The 24,934-nt window shown below is 42.1% G+C and overlaps 2 protein-coding genes across 8 annotated transcripts; one reads left to right on the forward strand and one right to left on the reverse strand.

Annotated features, from left to right (window-relative positions):
- Nucleotides 1-17,015, forward strand: aqp7 (aquaporin 7). 4 transcript variants are annotated; one of them, XM_029776142.1, is made up of 6 exons: nt 1-439; nt 6,661-6,787; nt 6,927-7,064; nt 7,311-7,429; nt 13,697-13,914; nt 16,272-17,015. In XM_029776142.1, exons 1-6 carry the CDS (start codon nt 314-316, stop codon nt 16,465-16,467), a joined length of 924 nt encoding a protein of 307 aa, XP_029632002.1. In that variant the 5' UTR covers nt 1-313; the 3' UTR covers nt 16,468-17,015. The 4 variants fall into 4 exon arrangements, with proteins under 4 accessions (XP_029632002.1, XP_029632000.1, XP_029631999.1 ...); XM_029776140.1 differs by having other exon boundaries at nt 187-439; nt 16,277-16,358; XM_029776139.1 differs by lacking the exon at nt 16,272-17,015 and having other exon boundaries at nt 187-439; nt 13,697-13,918.
- tpgs2 (tubulin polyglutamylase complex subunit 2) lies at nt 16,961-22,772 on the reverse strand. Of its 4 annotated transcripts, none has more exons than XM_029776135.1 (7): nt 22,571-22,772; nt 22,305-22,393; nt 19,321-19,408; nt 19,074-19,211; nt 18,732-18,845; nt 18,350-18,513; nt 16,961-17,584 (listed from the first exon to the last, which is right to left on the reverse strand). In XM_029776135.1, the coding sequence occupies exons 1-7, from the start codon at nt 22,644-22,646 to the stop codon at nt 17,366-17,368; spliced, it is 888 nt and encodes a 295-aa protein (XP_029631995.1). In that variant the 5' UTR covers nt 22,647-22,772; the 3' UTR covers nt 16,961-17,365. The 4 variants fall into 4 exon arrangements, with proteins under 4 accessions (XP_029631995.1, XP_029631997.1, XP_029631996.1 ...); XM_029776137.1 differs by having other exon boundaries at nt 22,305-22,384; nt 22,571-22,766; XM_029776136.1 differs by having other exon boundaries at nt 18,732-18,839; nt 22,571-22,766.
- Nucleotides 22,773-24,934: the final 2,162 nt, after the last annotated feature.

A 24,934-nucleotide genomic window follows, 5' to 3' on the forward strand; every position in this document is an offset into this window, starting at 1 on the left:
GTATGTGTGTGACTGTGTGTGTGTGTGTCTGTGCGTGGAGGAAAGAGGGGGTGTGAGAGCAGGAAGGTGGGAGAGGAGAGGAGGCCATAAAATACAAGCCAAAAGGAAGCGAGAGAAAGGGAAGTGGGAAGAGAAAGAGAAAGAGATACAAACAAGGCTGTGTGTCGATTGCGATTTTGAGGGTCGTAGCCCAAATTCTTCCGGATACCTTGACAACCTACAAAGGACTGTAAACTTGAGTGTGACTCTGTGGAAAGAAGAGAAAAACAAGCAGCGGGCATACAAGACAGACAGAAGAAGAAAAAAAGACTCAATGCATGCGATGGAGCAGGGGAGCGTTCAAGAACATGGAAGAAGTAGAAAACTGTCCAAGATCCGGGTGATAAATGAACATGTTCGAGTGGGACTCGCAGAAACCCTCAGCACCTATGTCATGATGGTAAGAGAAAGAGAGAGAAAGAGAGAAAGGGTTAGAGGACACCATCAACCTTTCACTTCTTAAGGGCAAGGCCAGACTGGCCCGTTGATTTGATCTGTATCTGTGATTTCCAACGCTTTCTCAATGGGAGTCGTACGTTGACGGTCAGCGTAGATGACCGTCAACGTATTTTCACGGACAAAAAGTTCCGATGAGATGAACTTTTGATGGGCCGACGGATACGTAACCATCCATTTAGCCAATTAGAAAAGAGGAGGCGTTTTACGTCACACACTTCACACACGCACAGAGCGAAATGTATCTGTTCTAATTTGGTGTCCGCATCCACACGTCAGTCTGGTCTCACCCTTACTCCCTTGCTTATTTGCATTTTACATTTGCATGCAATATGTTTTGGTTGTTGCATATTTCCAGAAAGACAAGAATTATAAATGAATAAATAAAATGTTGTATTTAAAGGTATTTAGTATTACTAGTTTATTACTACTAGTATTACTAATTGTGTCTATATTCATTGATATATTTCCACTCAACTGTGATTCTGCTTAGAAATATTCAGACAAATTGCATGTTGCAATACGCTCCCCATGTAGATGCTTATCATGTGGCATTAGTTGTCACTGTCATGCGCTTGACCCTGTGATAACACGGCTGGCCAGTTGGCCGCATGCATGCTCTCTCACACACACACACACACACACTGCGAAAGCAGTCAATAGTCTCATAGCCGGGGTCTGCTGCCTGTTTGTCACATGCCTGACAACGAATCCTATTCTTAGAGCTTAGGACACAGACAGAAGACACACACGTGGTAGTAGTGTGATATTGTCTTCACTACTATACAGTAATTGTATAAGGAGCTTTCCCTTTCCTTTGTGACTTACCTACATTAAAAAGTGGGACGACGCTGTTGTTAATCTTAAATGCTTTTACTGATTGGAATGATTGAAAATGACGCTTTGGTTCTTTTAACCTATTCTATGAAATTTGTCTGAAATTAAATGCTAAATTCGACAGATCAATGTGAATTCTTTAATTGAATGAAAGGTTCTAAAATGCTTTCAAAACCTCATGCGCTTGCGCATTAAATAGCATTGGGGGAAATGTAGCGGCATCAGCCTATCAGAAGAGTTGGAGGCGTGGCTTATTGGGGTCATTGCATTCAGTTGGTTCTTTATGCACACCCGTGAGAGTGAATGTCATTCCAGTTAATCTGGTCTATTGTAGTCATTTTTCACTGATAGCAACTGAAATGATACTGGCATAATTACATTTAATACCGAAGAGCCTGATATGATTTCTATGTTACAGTAGGCAATGCTTGGTTATGATATTGTGGCTACTAAATGTGAAAGGCTTGTGTAAAGAATACGTTTGGAAACATTATTTCAAGTTATTGAACCAACATTAATATCTTGATTTACAGGGATTTATTTATTTTTCTTGTAACCCAATTGCTGAAAATGTTATAGGTCATTCCAAATAAAAAAGTGAACTTGGAACAAGATGAAAAAATGTGTTGTATTTACATGAAATATTCGTTTATATTAGTTATTTATTAGGTTTATGAGTGCTCAAATAAATAGTTTGCAACTTGAAATATAGGTTTGGTAATAATCAAATTAAACAGTTGACATTGAATCATATATTTGGTTTCAAAAACGAATTTACTAGTAACCAGTTAAAGTATTTTTGGGGGGGTTGATCCAAAAGAGTCACCTTGGGGCATACGTGTGGGTTGGAAGTAGATCATCACCTTAGTAACCTACATACGATACAATATTAATAGAATAATCACATCCCCCTAAGGCCTAAGCTGATTATATTCTTATAACTAATTAACCTCTATGGGACCCCTTCCCGTTCTCATCCCAGTAACGGGATTGCTTGACAAGATAGCAAAAATCGAATAATTTCAATTTCTCAAACAATCAACTATTTTACACCATTTGAAAGATAAACATCTCCTTAATCCAACCACGTTGTCCGATTTCAAAGAGGCTTTACGGCAAAAGCATAAAGTTAGATTATGTTAGGACAGTACATTGACAAAACATTACACACAGCTATTTTCAATGCAAAGACAGGCGTCACCAAAAGCAGAAAACCAGCTAAAAGTATGCACTAACCTTTGACAATCTTCATCAGATGACACTCCTAGGACATTATGTTAGACAATACATGCATTTTTTTGTTCTATCAAGTTCATATTTATATTCAAAAACAGCATTTTACAATGGCGGTGATGTTCAGAAAATATTTAGCCTCCAAAACTGCCGGTGAATCTGCGCTACAATTTACTAAATTACTATTCGAAAACATTGATAAAATATAATATTGTCATTCAAAGAATTATAGATTAACATCTCGTTGTCACGGCTGTCGTAGGAGAGAGACGACCAAGGCGCAGCGGGTTGCGTGCTCATCATATTAATTTACTTAATAAATGTGAACACGGGAAAAACAATAAACAAAAGAACGACAGTTTAACAGGCTATACTTACAACAGCAGTGCTAAAGACAACTACCCACAATTAACAACCCCAAACACATACCTATATATAGGACTCTCAATCAGAGGAAAATAGAAACACCTGCCTCCAATTGAGAGTCCACACCCAAACCTAAACATAGAAAAACTAAACTAGACAGAACGTAGAAAATACAACCTAGAACATACCCAACACCCAGAACTAACAAATCACACACCCTAAACACAACCAACCACCCCGAACCAACCAAAACAAATACCCTCTGCCATGTCTTGACCAAACTACAATACCAATAATACCTAAAACTGGTCAGGACGTGACACTCGTGAATGCAACCGCATTGCCAGATTTCAAAATAACTTTACTGGGAAATCACACTTTGCAATAAACGAGGTACTATGCTCAGAAAAATAGGCTAGGCGATACAGGTTAGCGCCATCTTGGAACCATCTAAAATCAAATATACTATTGTAAATATTCACTTACCTTTGATTATCTTCATCAGAAGGCACTTCCAGGAATCCCAGGTCCACAACAAATGTGGTTTTGTTCGAAAAAGTTCATAATTTATGTCCATATAGCTCCTTCTTGTTAGCGCGTTCCGAAGGCTACTCAAAATGTATGAAGCGCACGGGACTTGTCGTCAGGAAAGTACAAAAAAATATTATTTACGTTCGTTCAAACATGTCAAATGTTGTATAGCATAAATCTTTAGGGCCTTTTTCAATCAGAACTTCAATAATATTCAAGGCGGACGATTGCATTGTCTTACAAAACATTTCGGAACGAGAGAGTACCCACGGGCACGCGCGTCATAGTAGAAATGGGCTTCCCCCTATGACAAACTTTCCAGGCCTCTCGTTCGGTCAGTTTTTACAGAAGACTCAAACCACTTTGTAAAGACTGTTGACATCTAGTGGAAGCCGTAGGAAGTGCTACATTAATCCTAATTTACAGTGTGTTTCATAGGCAAAGGCTTGAAAGTGATTCCACACATCAGATTTCCACTTCCTGTTAGGATTTCTCTCAGGGTTTTGACTTCCATTTGAGTTCTGTTATACTCACAGACACCATTCAAACGGTTTTAGAAACTTCTGAGTGTTTTCTATCCAAATCTACGTTTGACTAGGAGGCAGTTTAATATGGGCACACATTTTTTCCGAAATTGTCAATACTGCCCCCTAGCCCCAACAGGTTTTAAGTACATCACTCAAAATGAGTTGACAGGTTTCAAGGATAAGACGTGATAGTTACCTTAAATGTCTTAAAGAGCAACTGAAGGCAATAAACAACCTCTCTAGTAGAAAACGGCCTATAGAGTATTGCTATTATTCAGATTTTTTTTGTTCTAGTGTCAACATTGACTACAAAGTGTAAATAGGATAATTTTGGTCATAAAGTCAGTCTCATCCAAAACGGAGATTTGTGAGATAATTAGGGGGGATGGGGGGGGGAGTATGTCACGGAATGAAGGGTACCATAACAGTTTTCCTTGGGTTGGGTTTATTTCAATCCCACACACACGCCCACAGCTGGCAGCACCCAAATAATCATAAATTCGGAGCGCAGCTGCACCCAACCCCATCGTAATGCCCATGGCCAATTTGGTTTGACATTCGATATCCCTATGAGGGCTAGTTAGGGACCATCAGTAAATTACACAATGCACATGGGACTTTCATTTTAAATGTAAATAGCTCCAAATTTCAGTGACTTAAAAACCTCAAACAACTATTATTTGTAGAAATTCAGATACAAATACAGCTCAAAGATGAGCAACATTAAAATATTGTCACATTTACATTGTATAATTTATTGACGGTCCCTAACTAGCGCCACTAGGCTATCCAAAGTCAAACCCACTTTACCACGGTCGCACACCGGCTGGCTGAAGCTGATTGGCGAAAGAAGTTAGCTAGCTTGCTAGCTAGTCTAGGCTACTTCCAGACACAAGACCTAGTTAGACCATTTCAAGTTATTTAGAAGGGTGAGTACTGTAACTGTGTGCTGTTTTGGCAGAGTGAAAGTACAAATGAAGTACGTGAGGATGGAGGTCAGATGTTGGAGAATTTTGCAGGTTTTTTTGCAGGTTTTTCCAGGAATCTAGAGCCATAATCATTCTGCCTAATTCTATGTAAAAAACAAATGTATATTTTTCTCCATAGGTTATCCAAGGATACCTCTTTTCCAGCAGCATACCACCCTGCATCCCACTGCTGGCTTGTTCTGAAGCTAAGCAGAGTTGGTCCTGGTCAGTCCCTGAATGGGAGACCAGATGCTGCTGGAAGTGGTGTTAAAGGGCCAGTAGGAGGCACCCTTTCCTCATCTCAAATGCCCCAGGGCAGTGATTGGGGTCATTGCCCTTTGTAGGGTGCTGTTTTTCGGATGGGACATTAAACGAGTGTCCTGACTCTCTGTGGTCACTAAAGATCCCATAGCATTTATAGTAAGAGTTATCCCTGGTGTCCTGGCTAAATTCCCAATCTGGCCCTCATACCGTCACCAAATCATCCCCAGTTTACAATTGGCTCATTCACCTCCTCTCCCCTGTAAAAAATAAATGTACATGTTCAATTGTCATTTTAAGGATGGTGTCATTCTGACTTGTAAATCACACATCTAAATATACTGCAATAACATGCCTAAAATGTCACATCCAAATTACAACACAGTACATGGGACCAAAGCACACATCAATACAGGCAAATATCATGGCATAATAATTAACACACAGATGTAATGATAATATCATAAGGTGCCAGATAAAATTTAAACCAAATATTTTTCTGCATACCTCTTCAGCTGTCTGCATCCCCCTAAAATCTGGATAAAAGGTTGGAAGGAATGTGAGTCTTATTGAGTACATTAAGTAATTGTACACTTTCCTAAAGTCTAGCAACTTTGCCAGCAGCATGCCAGCTAAGATACCGTAGTTAGACAAGCTACTCTAAGTTGATTGGTAGCCTGAAATGATTTGGTAGCTAGTTATGAGGTTGGGAGATTGGGAATCTATCTGGCTGGTTAACTAAAACCAACTCCATAAAATGGCTAGGTGTCTAGTATTACATAAAAATTATATATTTTTTGTTTTATTTATTCATCAAGAAGGAATCAATAGGCGACATAGCTTGATCAAATTCATTTACAAACATACCTCCTGTGACTCCTACCCATCATCGGCAGCTAAAATCAAATCAAATGCTGTGTCTTTGCTCCATGGTGACCTTGGAAGGAAACACTTACTAGGGAGAATGGGGGTACTCTTTGCCTGGTCCAGTCAGTGTGCCCCTCCACAACATACCGCTGACAGATCTTTTTAATAAATAATTATGTTTAAGTTTAATAATAAGTTTTACATCAGAAAAATATAAAACTGGACAAATCTGAGGGGGAATGTGCTCTTGTGCCCCCTATGGGCATGACGCCTCTGCAAGAGACACTCACATCAAAGACCCAAATCTAGTTCTCATTCACATTTCCTAATGAGGGAATTGAAACTTGTGACAAAGCTTGTTGGACGTTTTATGAAGTGACATGTTTTTACTTTAACAGTAATCCTTTGTTTAATTGAGTTAGTGAATCCAAATGCACCAGAAGGAATACATTATGTAGACCCACAAACCAGCTTGGATATATTCAGCTGTAATAAATTATTGTAATCAATTCTCCCACTGCCTGTGTGGACATCTGTTTTTGACGGGTTGTGTTTATGTTGTGTTTATATTCAAGGTGTTTGGCTTGGGCTCTGTGGCACAGGTCGTGACTGGACGGGGTGCGTTCGGAGAGTACCTTAGTGTCAACCTGGGCTTCGGCCTGGGTGTGGCTATGGGGGTGCATATTGGCGGGAGGGTCTCAGGTACATAACACAACACCACTTCTTTTGTCATGGGTAATGGCTTAAATTGTTTTCATGTATGGTGCCTCTTATAGAGCACATTTAAGTGCAAAATGAAAATACCTCTCTCTCTCTCTCTCTCTCTTCCTCTACCTCCTAGGGGCCCATATGAACGCAGCAGTATCATTCTCCATGTGTCTCTTTGGTCGTTTGGGTTGGAGGATGCTTCCCGTCTATATCCTCAGTCAGCTGATAGGCTCCTTCTTGGCTGCTGGGACCATATATTCCCTTTACTATGGTAAACACATAATGACAACATAGAAGACAATGACCAATTCACTTTGGGAAATCATACAGCCAGTACAAGGAAGCGCTTGTGTGCATTAAACGTCGCTATGAGGGCCGGAAATGTTTGTTTCAATATTCATGTACATTTCCCAACCTTAGCACTTGAAATCCTACAGATAGTAGTAGTGTGTTGGTTGAATATGGTTATGAGGTACTGTGCAATGATGTGAAACTTGCTTTGTCACTCTATTTCCAGATGCCATATACCACTACTGTGGAGGGAATCTGACTGTGTCTGGCCCTAAGGCTACAGCTGGGATCTTTGCTACCTACCCAGCAACCTACCTCTCACTTCATGCTGGATTCTTAGACCAGGTAAGCATGAAACGGGAAATTCAACCCCATTTTACACCATAAAGACACCTGTTGAATTGGTTTGTCAAGCCAGTTTACCCTGATCTATATTTTACTGTGGACGTCCATCTCACACTGACGGAGGACAACTCAGGCTATCTATCCCTTTTCTCGCCAAGTGTGTGTGTGTATGTGTGTTAATTGTGTGTAGTCCAGGTATTAAGCACATCGGGGGGAATTCAGACCAGAGTTTTGTGCACGTAAATGGAACTTAATTTCCTTTTTATGCACTTTTCTCTCAATGCGTAGTCTGACCTTGAACTTAAGCGAGGGGAAATGTATGTGCCAGCCAGCTATACGTTTGGGGTGGAGATCACAGAAATTGAGGTGTGGTAGAGGTGTGTCTACAGATATCTGTATTCTGACCTTGACTTAATTCGCTCAAAATTCCACCACTTTTGCGCATGAGGAAACCATGAATAAGGTCGAGCGAACCTGTTTGTTCCAAGTGGAAACTCATACTTAATTTTTTTTCAGATAGAAATAACACCTTTCTTCATGCACTGTATTTAACAATTAATAAGAGCTATTGATAAGAGCTAGGTAAATGAGCAATCTGTTTGGAGAAGAGGGCTAAAAAAAAACATGATTTTTCCTTCGGATGCTGGAGAATGTGAAACCAGTCATGGAAGCAAACCTAAAGCGTGACAAGAATTTCTGCCCTTTTCCCACAGTGAAGTACAACATGCTGTGACCTTATGCATCATTTTAATTGTATGGCCTTTTAACTTGCAGTTATGAAACTTGGAGATGCAAGCCAAATGGGTAGGCTACTGCAGCCTGGAGCATGTGATGACGATGCACCATGATAGTGACGCCAAATTTAACCTTTGGACACTTTCGAATGTTTGAATTATATGCCTCAACTTTCTCTGGTTCCTACTATTTCTATCATGTTACCAAATGTCAGTAATAACCACACAATTTAATGTTAGTTTCCTTCATTTCATTACATTACATCCCTCAATTGAATTGCATTGTTTTGTTTACCTTCATATGCTTCCTCTGTAAACGTTGTCACGTCCGTGTGGTTGTTGCTGAGGATCTCTAGTAATAGTTGATCATGTTTAATAATGTCTTTTTTTTTAAAGATGTAGGCTAATTAAATCCTTATGGAGTGACAGACCAAGTCTTAATAGTTTGAACCTGACGCATGGCGCAATACTTGGCCGTGTCATCACACAGTTCTATTACAATTACTTGTTTGGTCTCTCACTTTGGGTAACGTCTCGTTAGGGGCGGAGTATAGGAAGGGGCAGAGTCTATGAAGATCCATTCACACAAGGTCTGTCATAGACTTCCTATGTAAGGGGCCATAGCCTGCTCCCATCTTCACTTCTATCATCTTCCTCACGGATTCTATTAAGATCCTCTACTCTCCTCAGTAATATCCTCCACTCTCCTCTACTCTCCTCAGTAATATCCTCCACTCTCCTCTACTCTCCTCAGTAATATCCTCCACTCTCCTCTACTCTCCTCAGTAATATCCTCCACTCTCCTCTACTCTCCTCAGTAATATCCTCCACTCTCCTCTACTCTCCTCAGTAATATCCTCCACTCTCCTCTACTCTCCTCAGTAATATCCTCCACTCTCCTCTACTCTCCTCAGTAATATCCTCCACTCTCCTCTACTCTCCTCAGTAATATCCTCCACTCTCCTCGACTCTCCTCAGTAATATCCTCCACTCTCCTCTACTCTCCTCAGTAATATCCTCCACTCTCCTCAGTAATATCCTCCAATCTCCTCTACTCTCCTCAGTAATATCCTCTACTCTCCTCGACTTGGACCTCTGCTTTGCTGCTAACCTGTCCACAGGTGGACCGTCAAAGAATCCATCGCCGAGCATAGTACAGCAGCTTATCGTCGAGAGGATTGACCTCACAGGGAAAAATTCTCTGTCTCTGGTTCAGCTAGCACCACACGGCGAGCTGTAACCAAACTACCTGCTTCGCTTTGCTTATTCCTACCTAGGTGGAAAGAGAAAATATCTTTTTTTATAGCTAATGAAGAACACACATTCTCTTCAGCTAACAGCGTGCTGGCTTTAGCTAGGTTACTAACCGACGAGGTGAACTCTAGCTAGCCAACGACAGGACTACTAGCTACACAGCTACAGCGTCGACCAGCACACACACAGCCTGGGTGTCCATACCGGAACTTTGGCTAATTCTACCCCTACACAGGACGAGACCAGCAAACCTGCTGACCTACACCCATGCCCATGTGGGGCAGGGATACCCACACCCTATATATCGACTCTCTAGGACTGGAGCATGCCCAGACAAGGCTCGCTAATCCTGAGTCCTGCGTGTATTGCAGGGAGTTGCCGAAGGCTATCCTCAAGCGTCGAGTGCGACAGGCTGCCGCCCCATGCTCATCTTCCTCCCAGCATTTTGGGTGAAGAGGCAACTCACCAACCCCTCCCCAGTCCTGTCTGTACTGAGGTTGACAGGGCTGAGGTTATGGACAGTCTCCCCCCTGATATACGGTTTGACGACCTAGAATTAGGGGAAGATGACTTGATCATAGATGAGGATGAAAACGACATCCTTCATCTCCTCCGTGATGGAGAAGAAGAGGTGGAGGAGGACCCCCTGGCTCCCAGGCATACACAGGGCAGAGATGTCCCCTCTCCTACCCTGGGGTACAGGCTCATGGATGTGTGTAAACGGGTTGCAGCCAAGCTCAAGATTAGGACACTGAACGTCCCCACTCTACTGATGGCATATCAGGGTGAGCTATTGGAAGAGAAGGGCAATCTCCTGAACAAGAACGAGCCCAACCCATTGCTCTGGGAAGAGATCTGTGTCGTCTCAGACCTCAACCTCCGTGCCTCCAGGGGTGCTATCCAAGGCTGTGGGCGTGTCATTCGCCTTGCAGTGGTGGGGGATAGAGCCCTGTGGCTGAACCTGTCCAGCCTCACGGAGAAGGAGACGGCAGACTTCCTGGATGCTCCTATTGAGCCAAAGGAACTGTTTGGCCCTAATGACTGGAACTGTACAGAGCAGGAGAATCTTCCAACTTCTTCCAACAACCCGCCAAACCGGGTCCAACCCTGGTCCAACATCCACAGCCATGAGCCAGCGTGCCTACTCAGCAGGAAGAGGCCAGTACTCCTTCGCCAGGGGCACCAGGCCCAGCAGACTGCTAACCCACTAGTAACTGTTCAGACTAGAGGCAGACGAAACTGGGGCAGACGTTCCTACGCAGCAGCTGCTTTGAGGTCACACCCCAACAATTCCCCTGAGGGGGAGACAGTCCTAGGGGTCTTTCCACAGTGGCAAAGGGGAGCAGAGCACAGATCATATGGTGTCCGGCCCTTCCCCCTCTCGGGCTAAAGACCTTTCACCCTACGCAAATCGCAAGAGGGGCATGTCTATTTTGTCAGAATGCTTTCCCCCTTGCTGCAACACATTGTTTTGTGTCGAGACACAGGGAAGATGGAGACAGCCCACTTTCCCCCCAAGTGCCCTTCATATTGTAGCTCTCCACTCGACACCCTTGTTTGATCTGTCAGAGGCCGGAAAACAAGGTTTCAGTTGCCATGAACACTGCCCTGTTCCGGGTTCATTCACTGCCTATTCAATAAAGGTACTACTGTTGCGCTAAAGCTTTTCGCAAATCAAATCAAATTTTATTGGTCACATACACATGGTTAGCAGATGTTAATGCGAGTGTAGCGAAATGCTTGTGCTTCTAGTTCTGACCATGCAGTAATATCTAACAAGTAATCTAACAATTTCACAACAACTACCTTTTACACACAAGTGTAAGGGAATGAATAAGAATATGTACAGTACATATAAATATATGGATGAGCAATGGCCTAGGCATAGGCAAGATGCAGTAGATGGTACAGTATATACATATGAGATGAGTAATGTAGGGTATGTAAACATTATATAAAGTGGCATGGTTTAATGTGACTAGTGATACATTTATTACATAAAAAAATTTGTTTTTAAAGTGGCTTTCGATTTGAGGCAGCAGCCACTCAATGTTAGTGATGGCTGTTTTACAGTCTGATGGCCTTGAGATAGAAGCTGTTTTTTAGTCTCTCGGTCCCAGCTTTGATGCACCTGTACTGGCCTCGCCTTCTGGATGATAGCGGGGTGAACAGGCAGTGGCTCGGGTGGATGTTGTCCTTGATGATCTTTTTGGCCTTCCTGTGACATCGGGTGGTGTAGGTATCCTGGAAGGCAGGTAGTTCGCCCCCGGTGATGCGTTGTGCAGACCTCACTACCCTCTGGAGAGCCTTACGGTTGTGGGCGGAGCAGCTGCCGAACCAGGCGGTGATACAGCCCGACAGGATGCTCTCGATTGTGCATCTGTAAAGGTTTGTGAGTGTTTTTGGTGACAAGCCAAATTTCTTCAGCCTCCTGAGGTTGAAGAGGCGCTGTTGCACCTTCTTCACCACGCTGTCTGTGTGGGTGGACCATTTCAGTTTGTCCGTGATGTCTACGCCGAGGAACTTAAAACTTTCCACCTTCTCCACTACTGTCCCATCGATGTGGATAGGGGGGTGCTCCCTCCGCTGTTTCCTGAAGTCCACGATCATCTCTTTTGTTTTGTTGACATTGAGTGTGACGTTGAGTACTGAAACGTGGCCGGATGATGAAGCTATGCATGTAGTACTCAGTGGATTCTCCATGCAGCAGCAGGATCGTACCCTACATCCCGCCCTAAGCCAACACCACTCTGGCATTCAACAAACTGTATGGGGCCATAAACATACAAGAGATCGCTCACCCAGAGGCAGCGTTTCTGGTGGGGGGAGATTTTAAGTCGTGGAGACTTAAAACTGTCCTACCTCACTTCTGCCAACAAAACTCTAGACCACCTTTATTTTACACACAGAAATGCATACAAGGCCCTCCCTTATACCACATGCGGCAAATCTGACCATGCCTCAATTCTCTTGCTTCCTGTTTACAAGCAAAAGCTCAAACAGGAAGTACCAGTGATGCGCTCAATACGGAAGTGGTCAGATGAAGCAGACGCGAGGTTACAAGACTGGTTTGCTATTACAGACTGGGAAAACCATGGATTACAGGCAATATCCACACTGGGCTAAAGGCTAGAGCTATCACTTACAAGGAACAGGACACGGACATGGAAGCAATCAAGAAATCCCGCTACGAACTCCGACAAGACATCAACAATGCAAAAGGACAATATAGGAGGAGGTGGAATCCTATTATACCGGTGCCATCTCTCGTCGTATGTGGCAGGGCTTGCAGACGATAACGGATTACAAAAGTAAACCCAGCCATGAGTTGTCCAGCGATGCAAACTACCAGATGAGCTAAATGCCTTTTATGCTCACTTTGAGGAATATAACATTGTGCTTTGATTGAAAGCTCCTGTTTTTCCAGATGGCTATGTGATCTACTGATCCTTTGGACGAAATTTGTTTAATCTGTTGTTTTTAGTAATATTCATTTGAAAAATTAAATGTGTATAAAAACAGTTATTACTTTTATTTTAAGATCTGGTCACGGAACCCCTGCAGTAGCCTACCTCGTCCGCATACCCCACTTTGAGAACCCCTGCATTAAGTAACCTTAAATTCCATGGTCAGTGTGGGCAATGAGTCAGGGTATACTATTGTACACTATTCTCCCTATTATAATCATATGTTCACTATTAATCAAAACAGTTTTGTTTTTTTTGTGCGTAAAGGCTCTCCAAATTGTTCCATGAAGTAGCCTAGGGTTCATGAAAACTTCCCTAAACATACATATTGTGAAATATCAGTGTTTTGAAATCTACACAAGGGTTCTGAACAGAGATAAATATACATGTTTTGATGGCTATCTTTCATTGATATTCATTCTGAATGCATTTTTCATAGGCTGCATTCTAATGTTGTGCCAATCAAATTAAAAGGTACACATTATTTAGAGGGATTGGTTAAGATGAACAGAAAAACATATTGAAGAAAAACTCTGATCAAATTGGCCGACCCAGTAGGTGTGATTTTTGTTGGATTGAATTAAATGTATTCAGCGTGTGCAAGAGAGCCACACCCGCAAACCATGTTATGCTCATGCATATGTTAAGTCTGAATCTCAACTACTGAGAAGTGCTTAAATCAGAATGCTTAAAAAAGGCATACATTTCCTAAGTCTGATTTGATTCCATAGTGTCAATCATGGTTGTTTTACTCTCTCACAGACAGTAGACATATCAACCTAATGTCCGCTTTCTCGCTGTGTGTGTTCCAGGTGATCGGCACGGCCATGTTGTTGCTGTGCCTGATGGCCCTGTCTGACCAAAGGAACCAGCCTGCTCCATCGGGGGGTGAGCCCATCGCTGTGGGCCTGTTGGTACTGCTCATAGGAGTCTCTCTGGGGAGCAACAGCGGATACGCTATCAACCCTAGCCGTGACCTGGGACCTCGAATCTTCACCGCTATAGCAGGCTGGGGGCCAGAGGTGTTCCGGTAAGTCTGGAGGGGAGTAAGACTTGGTGGTGGTCAATTCAGTTTTGGTTCAGTGAATTAGTTAATTGATATTCAATTTGTGAATTCAAAGTGAATTGGCCATTTTCAGAACTGAGTGGATTGAAAAGTGAATTGACCCCAACATTGCCTGCTAGTCTTGCAAGGGCTTTTTATCTTACAGTATCTTCAGAAAGTATTCACACCTAAATAAGTTCAGGAGTAAAGATGTGCTTAACAAGTCCCAAACATTAATACATTGCATGGACTCATTCTGTGTGCAATAATAGTGTTTAACATAATTTTTGAATGACTACCTCATGTCTTTACCCCACACATACAATTATCTGTAAGGTCCCTCAGTCGAGCAGTGAATTTCAAACACATATTCAACCACAAAGACCAAGGAGGTTTTCCAATGCCTCGCAAAGAAGGGCACCTATTGGTAGATGCGTAAAAGAAAGCACGCATTGAATATCCCTTTGAGCATGATGGAGTTATTAATTACACCCAGTCACTAGAAAGACACAGGTGTGCTTCCTAACTCAGTTGCCGGAGAGGAAGGAAACTGCTCAGGGGTTTCACCATGAGGCCAATGGTGACTTTAAATTGTTACAGAGTTTAATGGCTGTGATAAGAGAAACCTGAGGAGGAAAAAACAACATTGTAGTTATACCACAATACTAACCTAATTGACAGCCTGAAAAGGAAGCCTGTACAGAATAAAATATTCCAAAACTAGCATCCTGTTTGTATAAAGGTACAAAAGTAATACTGCAAAGAAAATTGACAAAAGGGCAAAAAAATATATAATTCTATAATAATATTAATAAATAAATAGGCAAAGCAATTCACTTTTTGGCCTGAATAAAAAGTGTTATGTTTGGTACAAATCCAATACAACACATTACTGAGTACCATATTTTCCAGCATAGTGGTGGCTACATCATGTTATGGGTTATGTTATTGTAATCGTTAAAGACTGGGAAGTTTTTCAGGATACAAAAGAAACGGAATGGAGCTACTGTAAGCACAGGCAAAATCCTAGAGGAAAACCTGGTTCAGTCTGCTTTCCACCTGACACTAGGAGATTAATTCACCTATCAGCAAGACAATAACCTAAAACACAAGGCCAAATCTACACTGGAGTTGCTTACCAAGAAGACAGTGAATGTTCCTGAGGGGCAGAGTTACAGTTTTGACTTAAATCTACTTGAACATCTATGGCAAGACCTGAAAATGATTCTCTAGCAATGATCAACAACCAATTTGACAAAGCTTGAAGAAGTTTGAAAATAATTATAGGCAAATATTGTACAATCCAGGTGTACAAAGCTCTTAAAGACTTTCCCAGAAAGACTCACAGCCAAAGGTGATTGTAACATTTATAGGTTGAATGCTATCTAATCAAGATATGTTCTATTTATATATTTTTTTTTAACGAATGTTTGAATTTTTCTCCAATTTGACAGAGTATTTTCTGTTGACAGTTGACAAAAAAATTACAATTAAATAAATGTTAATCCCACTTTGTAACACAAAATGTGGAAAAAGCAGGGGTGTGAGAATACTTTCTTAAGGTACTGTATATAAACAAACTGGCAGGACTAAGATTGCCTTGGGGTTTTGGTTTAGCAACATTCATACATGTTTTGCCACATGTTTCAGCCAGGTGTTGATGACAGTGTTAGTAGAATGTTCAGTGGTTCAGGGGTCAATTACAGGGCAGTAGAGGTATTTTGGAGTGGACAGTCTGGTTTCCCATGCCAATCTGCATTATTTCCTCTGTCCTAGCCAGTCACTTCTTTTTGATGTTTCTTTGTACTGTTCTGTCCTCTTGTTCCTACCATAATAGGAAAAGAGCTGTGCCCGTTTGTTGTGGCATCTGATTTGATCTCACCCTCTTATGGCATCTAATTGGATCTCACTGGCCAGTTATGTTCCAATTTTGGTAGCAACAAAAAAGTCCCTCTCATGATATGGTTTAAATGATTTTGGGATTGTTCGACATTGCAACTGACGTGACGCATTTTGGGTAAATTGTGACTGACTGATCTACAAATAAGTGTTATTTATGATGAAGATAATTTGTAGATCAGTCAGTCTACGGTCACCAATGTCAGCTGAAATGTCAAAGCTGCGATAATCCGGTTTAATTTGTCAATCAGGAATTCTGATAGGCCTGTTACGGGAGCGCCTGCTTGAAATGACAATAGATTGAATCCTGATCAAGGGCTGCCAAATAATACAGCATATAATTAAATAGGACAAAACTCCCCGAAGCTATTTTTGTTTGTTTTTGACTGACTTTGACCACTGTAACCAATCTCCACACTGTTGTCTCTCGCTCTGTTGTGCAGGGCAGGTAACGGCTGGTGGTGGGTACCTGTACTTGCCCCCATGGTGGGAGGTGTCACAGGGGCCTCCATCTACAAGGTGTTTGTGGAACTGCACCACCCCTCCCCCTGTGAACACAGGAGGGAGATAGAGGACGAGGCAGAGGAGGCTGCACCTCTGGATATGCAGAAAAACCTCAGCCCAGAGGTGTGTGTGTGAGAGGTACCCCAGCTATGTGTGCACACACTTGCTACACCCAAAGTAACTGGAGGAGGATCCAATGGAACAGAAACATCGGCAAACAATTGGGGATGTTGTTTTGAGAGGACACTGATTGGACTGGTTACTTTCTCGACGGTCCAAGTGACAGGCAGTCCAGAATGAATTGTGAGAGTGAAACAACTGTGAAACAGAGCATGAATTCAGTTTCGCTCCCAGGCTAAGGATAAATGAGACCACCTCTAACAGAAGTCAAAGCTGCATATAGAAGTTGCCTGTAGGTACAGGTCTAGGATCAGCTTACTGTAGCTTACCCCTCAACCAATAGAATTATGGAGCCTTGAAACTGATGGCAAAATGCGAGAGACTATGTCAAGAGTGTAATTGGTGCTCATTACTCATATCGGTTTCAAAGCACAGTGCAGCACATCTGAGGACACTGGAGGAAATCTGGACTCAGTTAAATGGCCATCGACAATAACACAGGTTTAACCGAAACGATTCTCATCTGCCTTTAATAGGAAACACATACAGCCATAGACACAAAAGGGAAATAAATAGGATCAACAGGATGGCCTACAAGGCTTCACAGGGAATAGCAGCATTGCTAGAAAAAACATATCAGACATACACAGACACGTGTGCACACACATTCAGGAGAAGAAGCATTTATAGTGGTATAATACATAGCTACCGTTTCCCTGCCATTACTTACTCGAGAAGCCAAGCGCTGTAGCCCCATCAGCTACCACATAGAACGTTAGCTTCAATATTCTGAATGGTAGCAGCCAGATATGTTGTTTCTGTGCCCTTTTCACCCCACTCAAGAAACAAACGCAGGGGAAACACTGCCATAGCCCATTGAATATATATATTTTTGGGGGTGGGGGAAGTTACCTTATCGCCTGCCCCCACTATGCCTCCCCGAGCTCCCTTGCCCCTTGGCAGTGCCCCCCACCCCTCCCTGGGCCGACTGTTTCTTCTTCGGGGCAGGCAGCTTTGCTTTGCCCCGGAAGGCTTTGCTGGGGTCCAGCTTGTTGACAGGCGGCTCTCCGGCGTGGTCGGCCATACTGGGCTCACAGTGGAAACTCAGGGGCTGGTAGAGAGACGCCCACTGCTGTTGGGGAAAGAGATGACACAAGCACAATGGGTAAACTAACTAACCAAACAAAAACCCATGGCATTATTTCCTACTGTTAAGCTGTACTTACTTAGGTTTGCGTGCTGAGAGAAATCTCTTTCATGAGAAGGACATGTTTTAAACATAACAAACCTTATTGTTAAGTTGTCTAATCAAAAAGTATAGCTACACATTTCTAAGTTGCTTACTACAGTATAACTCATTTTAGGATACACTTAAATGACTAAAATACTCATATTTTTTTGTGAGAACTAGTCAAGGTATGTAAGGCCGACAGGACAATGAAACAAATGCACTTAATGACCCTCCATAGGGTCAGAGCTTGGGGGTCAACGTACAACATACCTCAGTCAACACACTCTCGTTCTAGGCCCGGACTTATTTGTTTTAGCTGATGTGGCCGGAAAGTGATGACACATAGCCTAACTGGGGTATGTTATGTTTGACATGACTATATATTGTACATTGAAAGAAACAATAAAATCTATGTTTACCTTGTATGTAATGGATCACCTTTTTGGCTGTGCTGATTTAGTTTTTTACTTACATACATGGTAGTAGGCCCATAGTACATGTAATTGTAACACATCTACAATGATATCTACATGCAATACATAAGAACAATGGTCACTATTTTCAAGTGCTCTTAGACACCCAATGTATTCTCTTATATTTTGTCCTAATTCCAACAAAATCCCATAACCCCAGCCTCGCTCTTTCTAGGGGGTGACAGTGTATTACCTTGGCCTGCGGGCTGGGGCCGTAGGGGGTGAAGGCATTCTGCCACTCTGGCAGGCCTAAGTTGGTGATCATCAGGCGGTAGTAGGCGGTGAAGCTGGGCGTTAGGTAGTGCCAGTACAGAGAGCGATCCAGGAACCACACCTCACACTTCTGGGCCACCACACCTGGAACCAAACAGCCATGGGACAGAGAGCAAGGGGGATGAAATAATTATGGGCACATTCCCATGAATATTAACCAGTCAAAATCCATTTAGCTTTTTAACTTTTATAAAGTGTGGTGTAAAATATGGCAAACGGAAATTGTCTTCCTCTCTTATTCTTCCATGATATTTTACACACACAGTGCATGTGGCATATCACATGGGTAAATGGGAAAGTACCTTTTGTGCAGTCTTTGTAGACCAGGCAGACTTTGCCATTCCCACTGCAGGGGTCCAGCTCAAAGATACGGCTCCTGGAATCAAAATGGGGCTCCGCCGGCCCACGCTCTGACTCTCAGGGAAACAGAATGTGTGAATTGCCTGTGTGTGTCCTACTATGTTAACTAGATAGGCCTATCTATACATGACGTAGAAATTTACGGAACATTTGCTTCAATGCCCCGTATTCTACAATATGTCCAACATTTCAACAAGGAACACATCGGTAGAAGATTCAGTATACAATAACATTGGAGGCTGAAACTAAAGAATCCAATAAGTAGCTGAATGAGGTGGTGTCACCTTCAACTTGTTCTTCGTCCCAGTCCAGGTCAGCCAGTGAGGGTGCGTTGGGGAGGGAGAACACTGACGATGACTGGCAAAGAGGACGCAGGTTGGCCACACCGTTGAGCACCATGCATCCTAAAGGCACAGATTCATCTGGTACAATATAGGAAAGAGTGTCACAGAGAGAAGAACAGGTGGTGTTCAGTTGTCTGTTCTTCTATGGATGTTTGGAGCTGAATGTGTCACTGTCAGGGTTACCTACTCTCGAGTTTGGCACTCCAGGTAAGGGTGAAACCATCCGTTGTGAGATAAAAGTCTCGGAGGTCCTCGGGCAGAACACAGGTATTTTTCTGTAAACCGCACAAACAATGACAACACAGAAGGTTAAATCCATTTAAATTCAATCACTTTTTCACAGCACCCCTTTTGATTTGAACAAAACTTTCCATACATATTTGCCCATTGTAGAAGTGATCAAAATGTGACTATTTGGAACTGAATCAAGAGATACATGTGCTCAAATTTGACCCATTTTGCATACCCTACCATGAGTCTCATCACTGGAAAAGATAAATGGTTGAGATTTATATAATTTAAGGGCTTACAAAACAGCGTTGTCAAATTATTTTAGAATTTCGTAAGAAAAAACACTTAAATTTAAAAAAAGTGAGTAAACAAAAAATTGCATATGTTTTAGCTTCAGTCTGGTCTTTGGCAGTTTAGCAACTTTTCAACAACTTATTACTTTTTATCTACTTGGCACGTTAGCTAACCCTTCTCCTAGCTCTAACCGTAACCCTTTTAGCTAACCCTGTAACCCTTCCCCTGACCCTTTAACCTAACTCCTAAACTTAATCTTAATGCTAACCCCTAACCTAGGTAAAGTTAGCCAGCTAGCTATCGTTAGCCACCTAGCTAGAATTTGTAACATATCATACGTTTGGCAGTCAAACATATAGTGCATTTGGAAATTCGTAACATAATACGAAACGTGGCCCAACGTTTCACGTCTGTCAGCAGCAACTGTGATTAAACACTACACTCTTAAAAGCAATGTTGAATAGGGGATAAAGTTAAATAACTTCACTAGGTAGGCCTACGTTGGTTGGAGAAAAGTGCATTAGGTGTGCTTACTGCTATGTTTAACCACCTGTACAAAGTTTCTACCGATAGCCTAATGTTTACCTTGCAAGCTATCGGCTAACAATGCATCGGCAAATGCCCCCTTCTGCTGCTTGACACGCACAGCCCACAAAGGATGGAAAATTAAACCGAAACCACCCATACTTGTCAGGTATAGTTCACTTTTATATCACTCAAATATCCAATTAATAGTGACCAATATTGAGAAATTACAAAATCAATTGGTGTTTACTGATCATGAAAAGCATGCAGTTACTTTCTGTATAACTCCGATGATTGAGCTACATTTGCCTCAATTGATTTGCATGGAATAATACTTTTTTTTGTTCTGACTGATATGCTCTTCAAGAGGTGACCAAATATACTGAACAAAAATATAATAAGCAACATGTAGTGTTGTTCCCATGTTTTATGAGCTGAAATAAAAGATCCCAGAATTGTTCCACATAGTCAAAAATATTATTTCACTAACATTTTTAGCACAAATTTGTTTACATCCCTGTTAGTGAGTATTTCTCCTTTGCCAAGATAATCCATCCACCTGACAAGTGTGGCATATCAAGAAGCTGATTAAACAGCATCATCATTACACAGGTGCACCTTGTGCTGGGGACAATAAAAGGCCACTAAAATGTGCAGTTGTCACACAATACAATACCACAGATGTCTCAAGTTGAGGGAACGTGCAATTTGCATGCTAACTGCAGTAATGTCCACCAGAGCTGTTGCCAGAGAAATGAATGTTCATTGCTTTACCATAAGCCACCTCCAACATTGTTTTAGAGAATTTGGCAGTACGTCCATTCGGCCTCACAACCGCTGATCACGTGTAACCATGCAAGCCCAGGACCTACACATCCGGCTTCTTCACCTGCGGGATCGTCTGAGACCACCCACCCGGACATCTGATGAAACTGTGGGTTTGCACAACCGAATAATTTCTGCACAAACTGTCAGAAACAGTCTCAGGGAAGCTTATATGTGCTCGTCGTCCTCACCAGGGTCTTGACCCGACTGCAGTCCTTTTTGTATCCCTCGTTGACCAGTTCGTACCTATAACATTCTTCATTCAGGCTGCATAGGCTTCGATTTCCTCCTGAACTTGATTTAATGGCGAGAAGGCCGAAAATGTGTACTTTCCTTTTGAAACACCATTTTCCACCACCATGCTATAGTGGCTAAATGCTAATCCCGGATGTTGTGTATCACATTTAGCCAATCAGGTTGAAACTATCAGACCATGAGTTCTGCCTCTTTTAGGTCAGCCTTATTAGCATCTCATTTTGGTAGGGTGACCTGATTTGTCTAATTATGAACAATATCTTTGCCCAAACAGATTGTGAACCCAACTGTGTAACTGATTCTAGGGGGGATACATTGAAAGATCATTTGGGTTGGGTGTAGGGACAGATTTGAACTATGTGATCTTGTGTTCTGGGGATTGTATTATCTGTTTAATTGATTTGGTCAGAACACGGACTTGGGGTGGAGCCAATGACATTCACAATCGAAATCTCACTCCAAGCTAGAGTATGTTCAAAAGTTGGCAGGCCCGCTGCTGCAACTTGATTGCCTGAAAATGATAGACAACATCCGGGATTAGCATTTAGCCACTATAACATGGTGGTGGAAAATGGTGTTCCATAAGGAAAGTATGCATATTTTCCACATTCTCACCATTACATAAAGTTAAAGGGATTTTGGCAATGAGGCAATTTATTTACTTCCCCAGAGTCAGATGAAATTGTGGATACCTTTATATGCCTATATCCAGTATGAAGGCATTCGTCAGAGGTAGATTGGCAAATGCTAACTAGTACAATGCATTTGAATGTAAAATGACTACTCTATATCGTCATCTGCCGGCCTTTGGGCTGGGTCCATTAAGTGACTTTCTGACCACTTCTTCCATGGGCAAATATGTATGGAAAGTTCTGTTGCTGTCAAAAAGTGATGCTATCAAAAAATGATTTAATTCAAATGGATTTACACAGAATTCCCTCCCAAACCGGGATAAGAACCTCTCTCCCTCCTTTCCTTCACTGACGTGATGGAGAGAGGGAGCCATTTTAGTATTGAAATGCAGCCAGCCTGTGTTTTTACCTGTTCCCATGACAGCAGGCATCGCTTCTCTGCAGGCTCCCTCTCCACAAAACGCACGTCCATCACCCCGGGCATACTCTCTGTGACACCAACATATTATACAGCAGAATGACAAGTAATGTTAGCCACAACTGTAATGCAATGAAGAAGAAAAAAATCCTAACAGGACGTCCCAAACAGGCTTCTAGCGAGCAAGCTAGCCTAGCAGCAACAACAACAGGCTTGCTAAATCAAACGCTAGCAAGCCAGCGAAAATGAATGCTTACCAAGTACTCTGGTAATGCCGAGTGTCAGCCTTTCAGCGACCCCTTTACATGTTAAGCCTTCCTTTGTCTCCTCCATTTCAATAATTAGAAATCACAGCAGAGAACTATTAATTTAATCCATTTAACAGTTCATTTTCTGGAGGAGTCGCAGATTATCTTCTTCTCTGAGATTTTATGGTGCACAACAACTATTGTTGTATTGCCGCCCCCAACTGGACGGGGTGAAGAAAAAAAAGGACATTCATTATGGAGAAGGGAAAAACATGAATCCACACATACAGTATTACAACAACAAAAAACATCCCATTCATTCAGTCATTCAAAAACTCCATAGCTCCTTACAGAGGCTCTTGGGCCTGCGAGGGTGGGACTGCATCAGACAGAACTTCATGTACAGTTGAAGTCGGAAGTTTACATACACTTAGGTTGGAGTCATTAAAACTTGTTTTTCAACCACTCTACGAATTTCTTGTTAACAAACTATAGTTTTGGCAAGTCGTTTAGGACATCTACTTTGTGCATGACACGAGTAATTTTTCCCATAATTGTTTACAGACAGATTATTTCACTTATAATTCACTGTATCACAATTCCGGTGGGTCAGAAGTTTACATACACTAAGTACACTGTGCCTTTAAACAGCTTGGACATTTCCAGAAAATTATGTCAATGCTTTAGAAGCTTCTGATAGGCTAATTGACATCATTTGAGTCAATTGGAGGTGTACCTGTGGATGTATTTCAAGGCCTACCTTCAAACTCAGTGACTCTTTGCTTGACATCATGGGAAAATCCAAAATAATCAGCCAAGACCTCAGAAAAAAAATTGTAGACCTCCACAAGTCTGGTTCATTCTTGGGAGCAAATTCCAAATGCCTGAAGGTACCACATTCATCTTTATAAACAGTAGTACGCAAGTATAAACATCATGGGACCACGCAGCCGTCATACCGCTCAGGAAGGAGACGCGTTCTGTCTCCTAGAGATGAACGTACTTTGGTGCGAAATGTGCAAATCAATCCCATAACAACAGCAAAGGACCTTGTGAAGATGCTGGAGGAAACGGGTACAAAAGTATCTATATCCACAGTAAAACGATTCCTATATCGACCAAACCTGAAAGGCCGCTCAGCAAGGAAGAAGCCACTGCTCCAAAACCGCCATAAAAAAGCCAGACTACGGTTTGCAACTGCACATGGGGACAAAGATCACACTTTTTGGAGAAATGTTCTCTGGTCTGATGAAACAAAAATAGAACTGTTTGGCCATAATGACCATCGTTATGTTTGGAGGAAAAAGGGGGAGGCTTGCAAGCCCGAAGAACACCATCCCAACCATGAAGCACGGGGGTGGCAGCATCATGTTGTGTGGGTGCTTTGCTGCAGGAGGGACTGGTGCACTTCACAAAATAGATGGCATCATGAGGCAGGAAAGTTATGTGGATATATTGAAGCAACATCTCAAGACATCAGTCAGGAAGTTAAAGCTTGGTCACAAATGGGTCTTCCAAATGGACAATGACCCCAAGCATACTTCCAAAGTTGTGGCAAAATGGCTTAAGGACAACAAAGTCAAGGTATTGGAGTGGCCATCACAAAGCCCTGATCTCAATCCTATAGAAAATGTGTGGGCAGAACTGGAAAAGCGTGTGTGAGCAAGGAGGCTTACAAACCTGACTCAGTTACACCAGCTCTGTCAGGAGGAATGGGCCAAAATTCACCCAACTTATTGTGGGAAGCTTGTGGAAGGCTATCCGAAACATTTGACCCAAGTTAAACAATTTAAAGGCAATGCTACCAAATACTAATTGAGTGTATGTAAACTTCTGAGCCACTGGGAATGCGATGAAAGAAATAAAAGCTGAAATAAATTATTCTCTCTACTATTATTCTGACATTTCACATTCTTACAATAAAGTGGTGATCCTAAATGACCTAAGACGGAATTTTTACTAGGATTAAATGTCAGGAATTGTGGAAAAACGGAGTTTAAATGTATTTGACTAAGGTGTATTTAAACTTCCGACTTCAACTGTAGCTCCCCTAAGTCAGTGATCATAGCTGCGATAAAAGAGTAAATAGAAGGCATTGACCAGATTGCCGCACATTCAACAAATCTGATCTAACAAAGTCGTCAAATCCGTCATGATTTATGTATTGTAACAGGCCCACAATGTGGTTCCTTAAGCCAGATATCAATATATTTGGCTGTTTTCGCTGCATAACATGTAGAAGTTGTCCTTTTTAAGGCTTTGAAGAAGGGACTGCTAAATGCTAACTCCCATTCGTAAGCTGGTTTGCATAGCTAGCCTACAGAAATCGGTGGTGGTAGTCAAAGTAGTTTTTAACTGTAATGCAGTTGATTG

This window comes from Salmo trutta, chromosome 14 (assembly GCF_901001165.1).
Source record: "Salmo trutta chromosome 14, fSalTru1.1, whole genome shotgun sequence".
NCBI lineage: Eukaryota > Metazoa > Chordata > Actinopteri > Salmoniformes > Salmonidae > Salmo > Salmo trutta.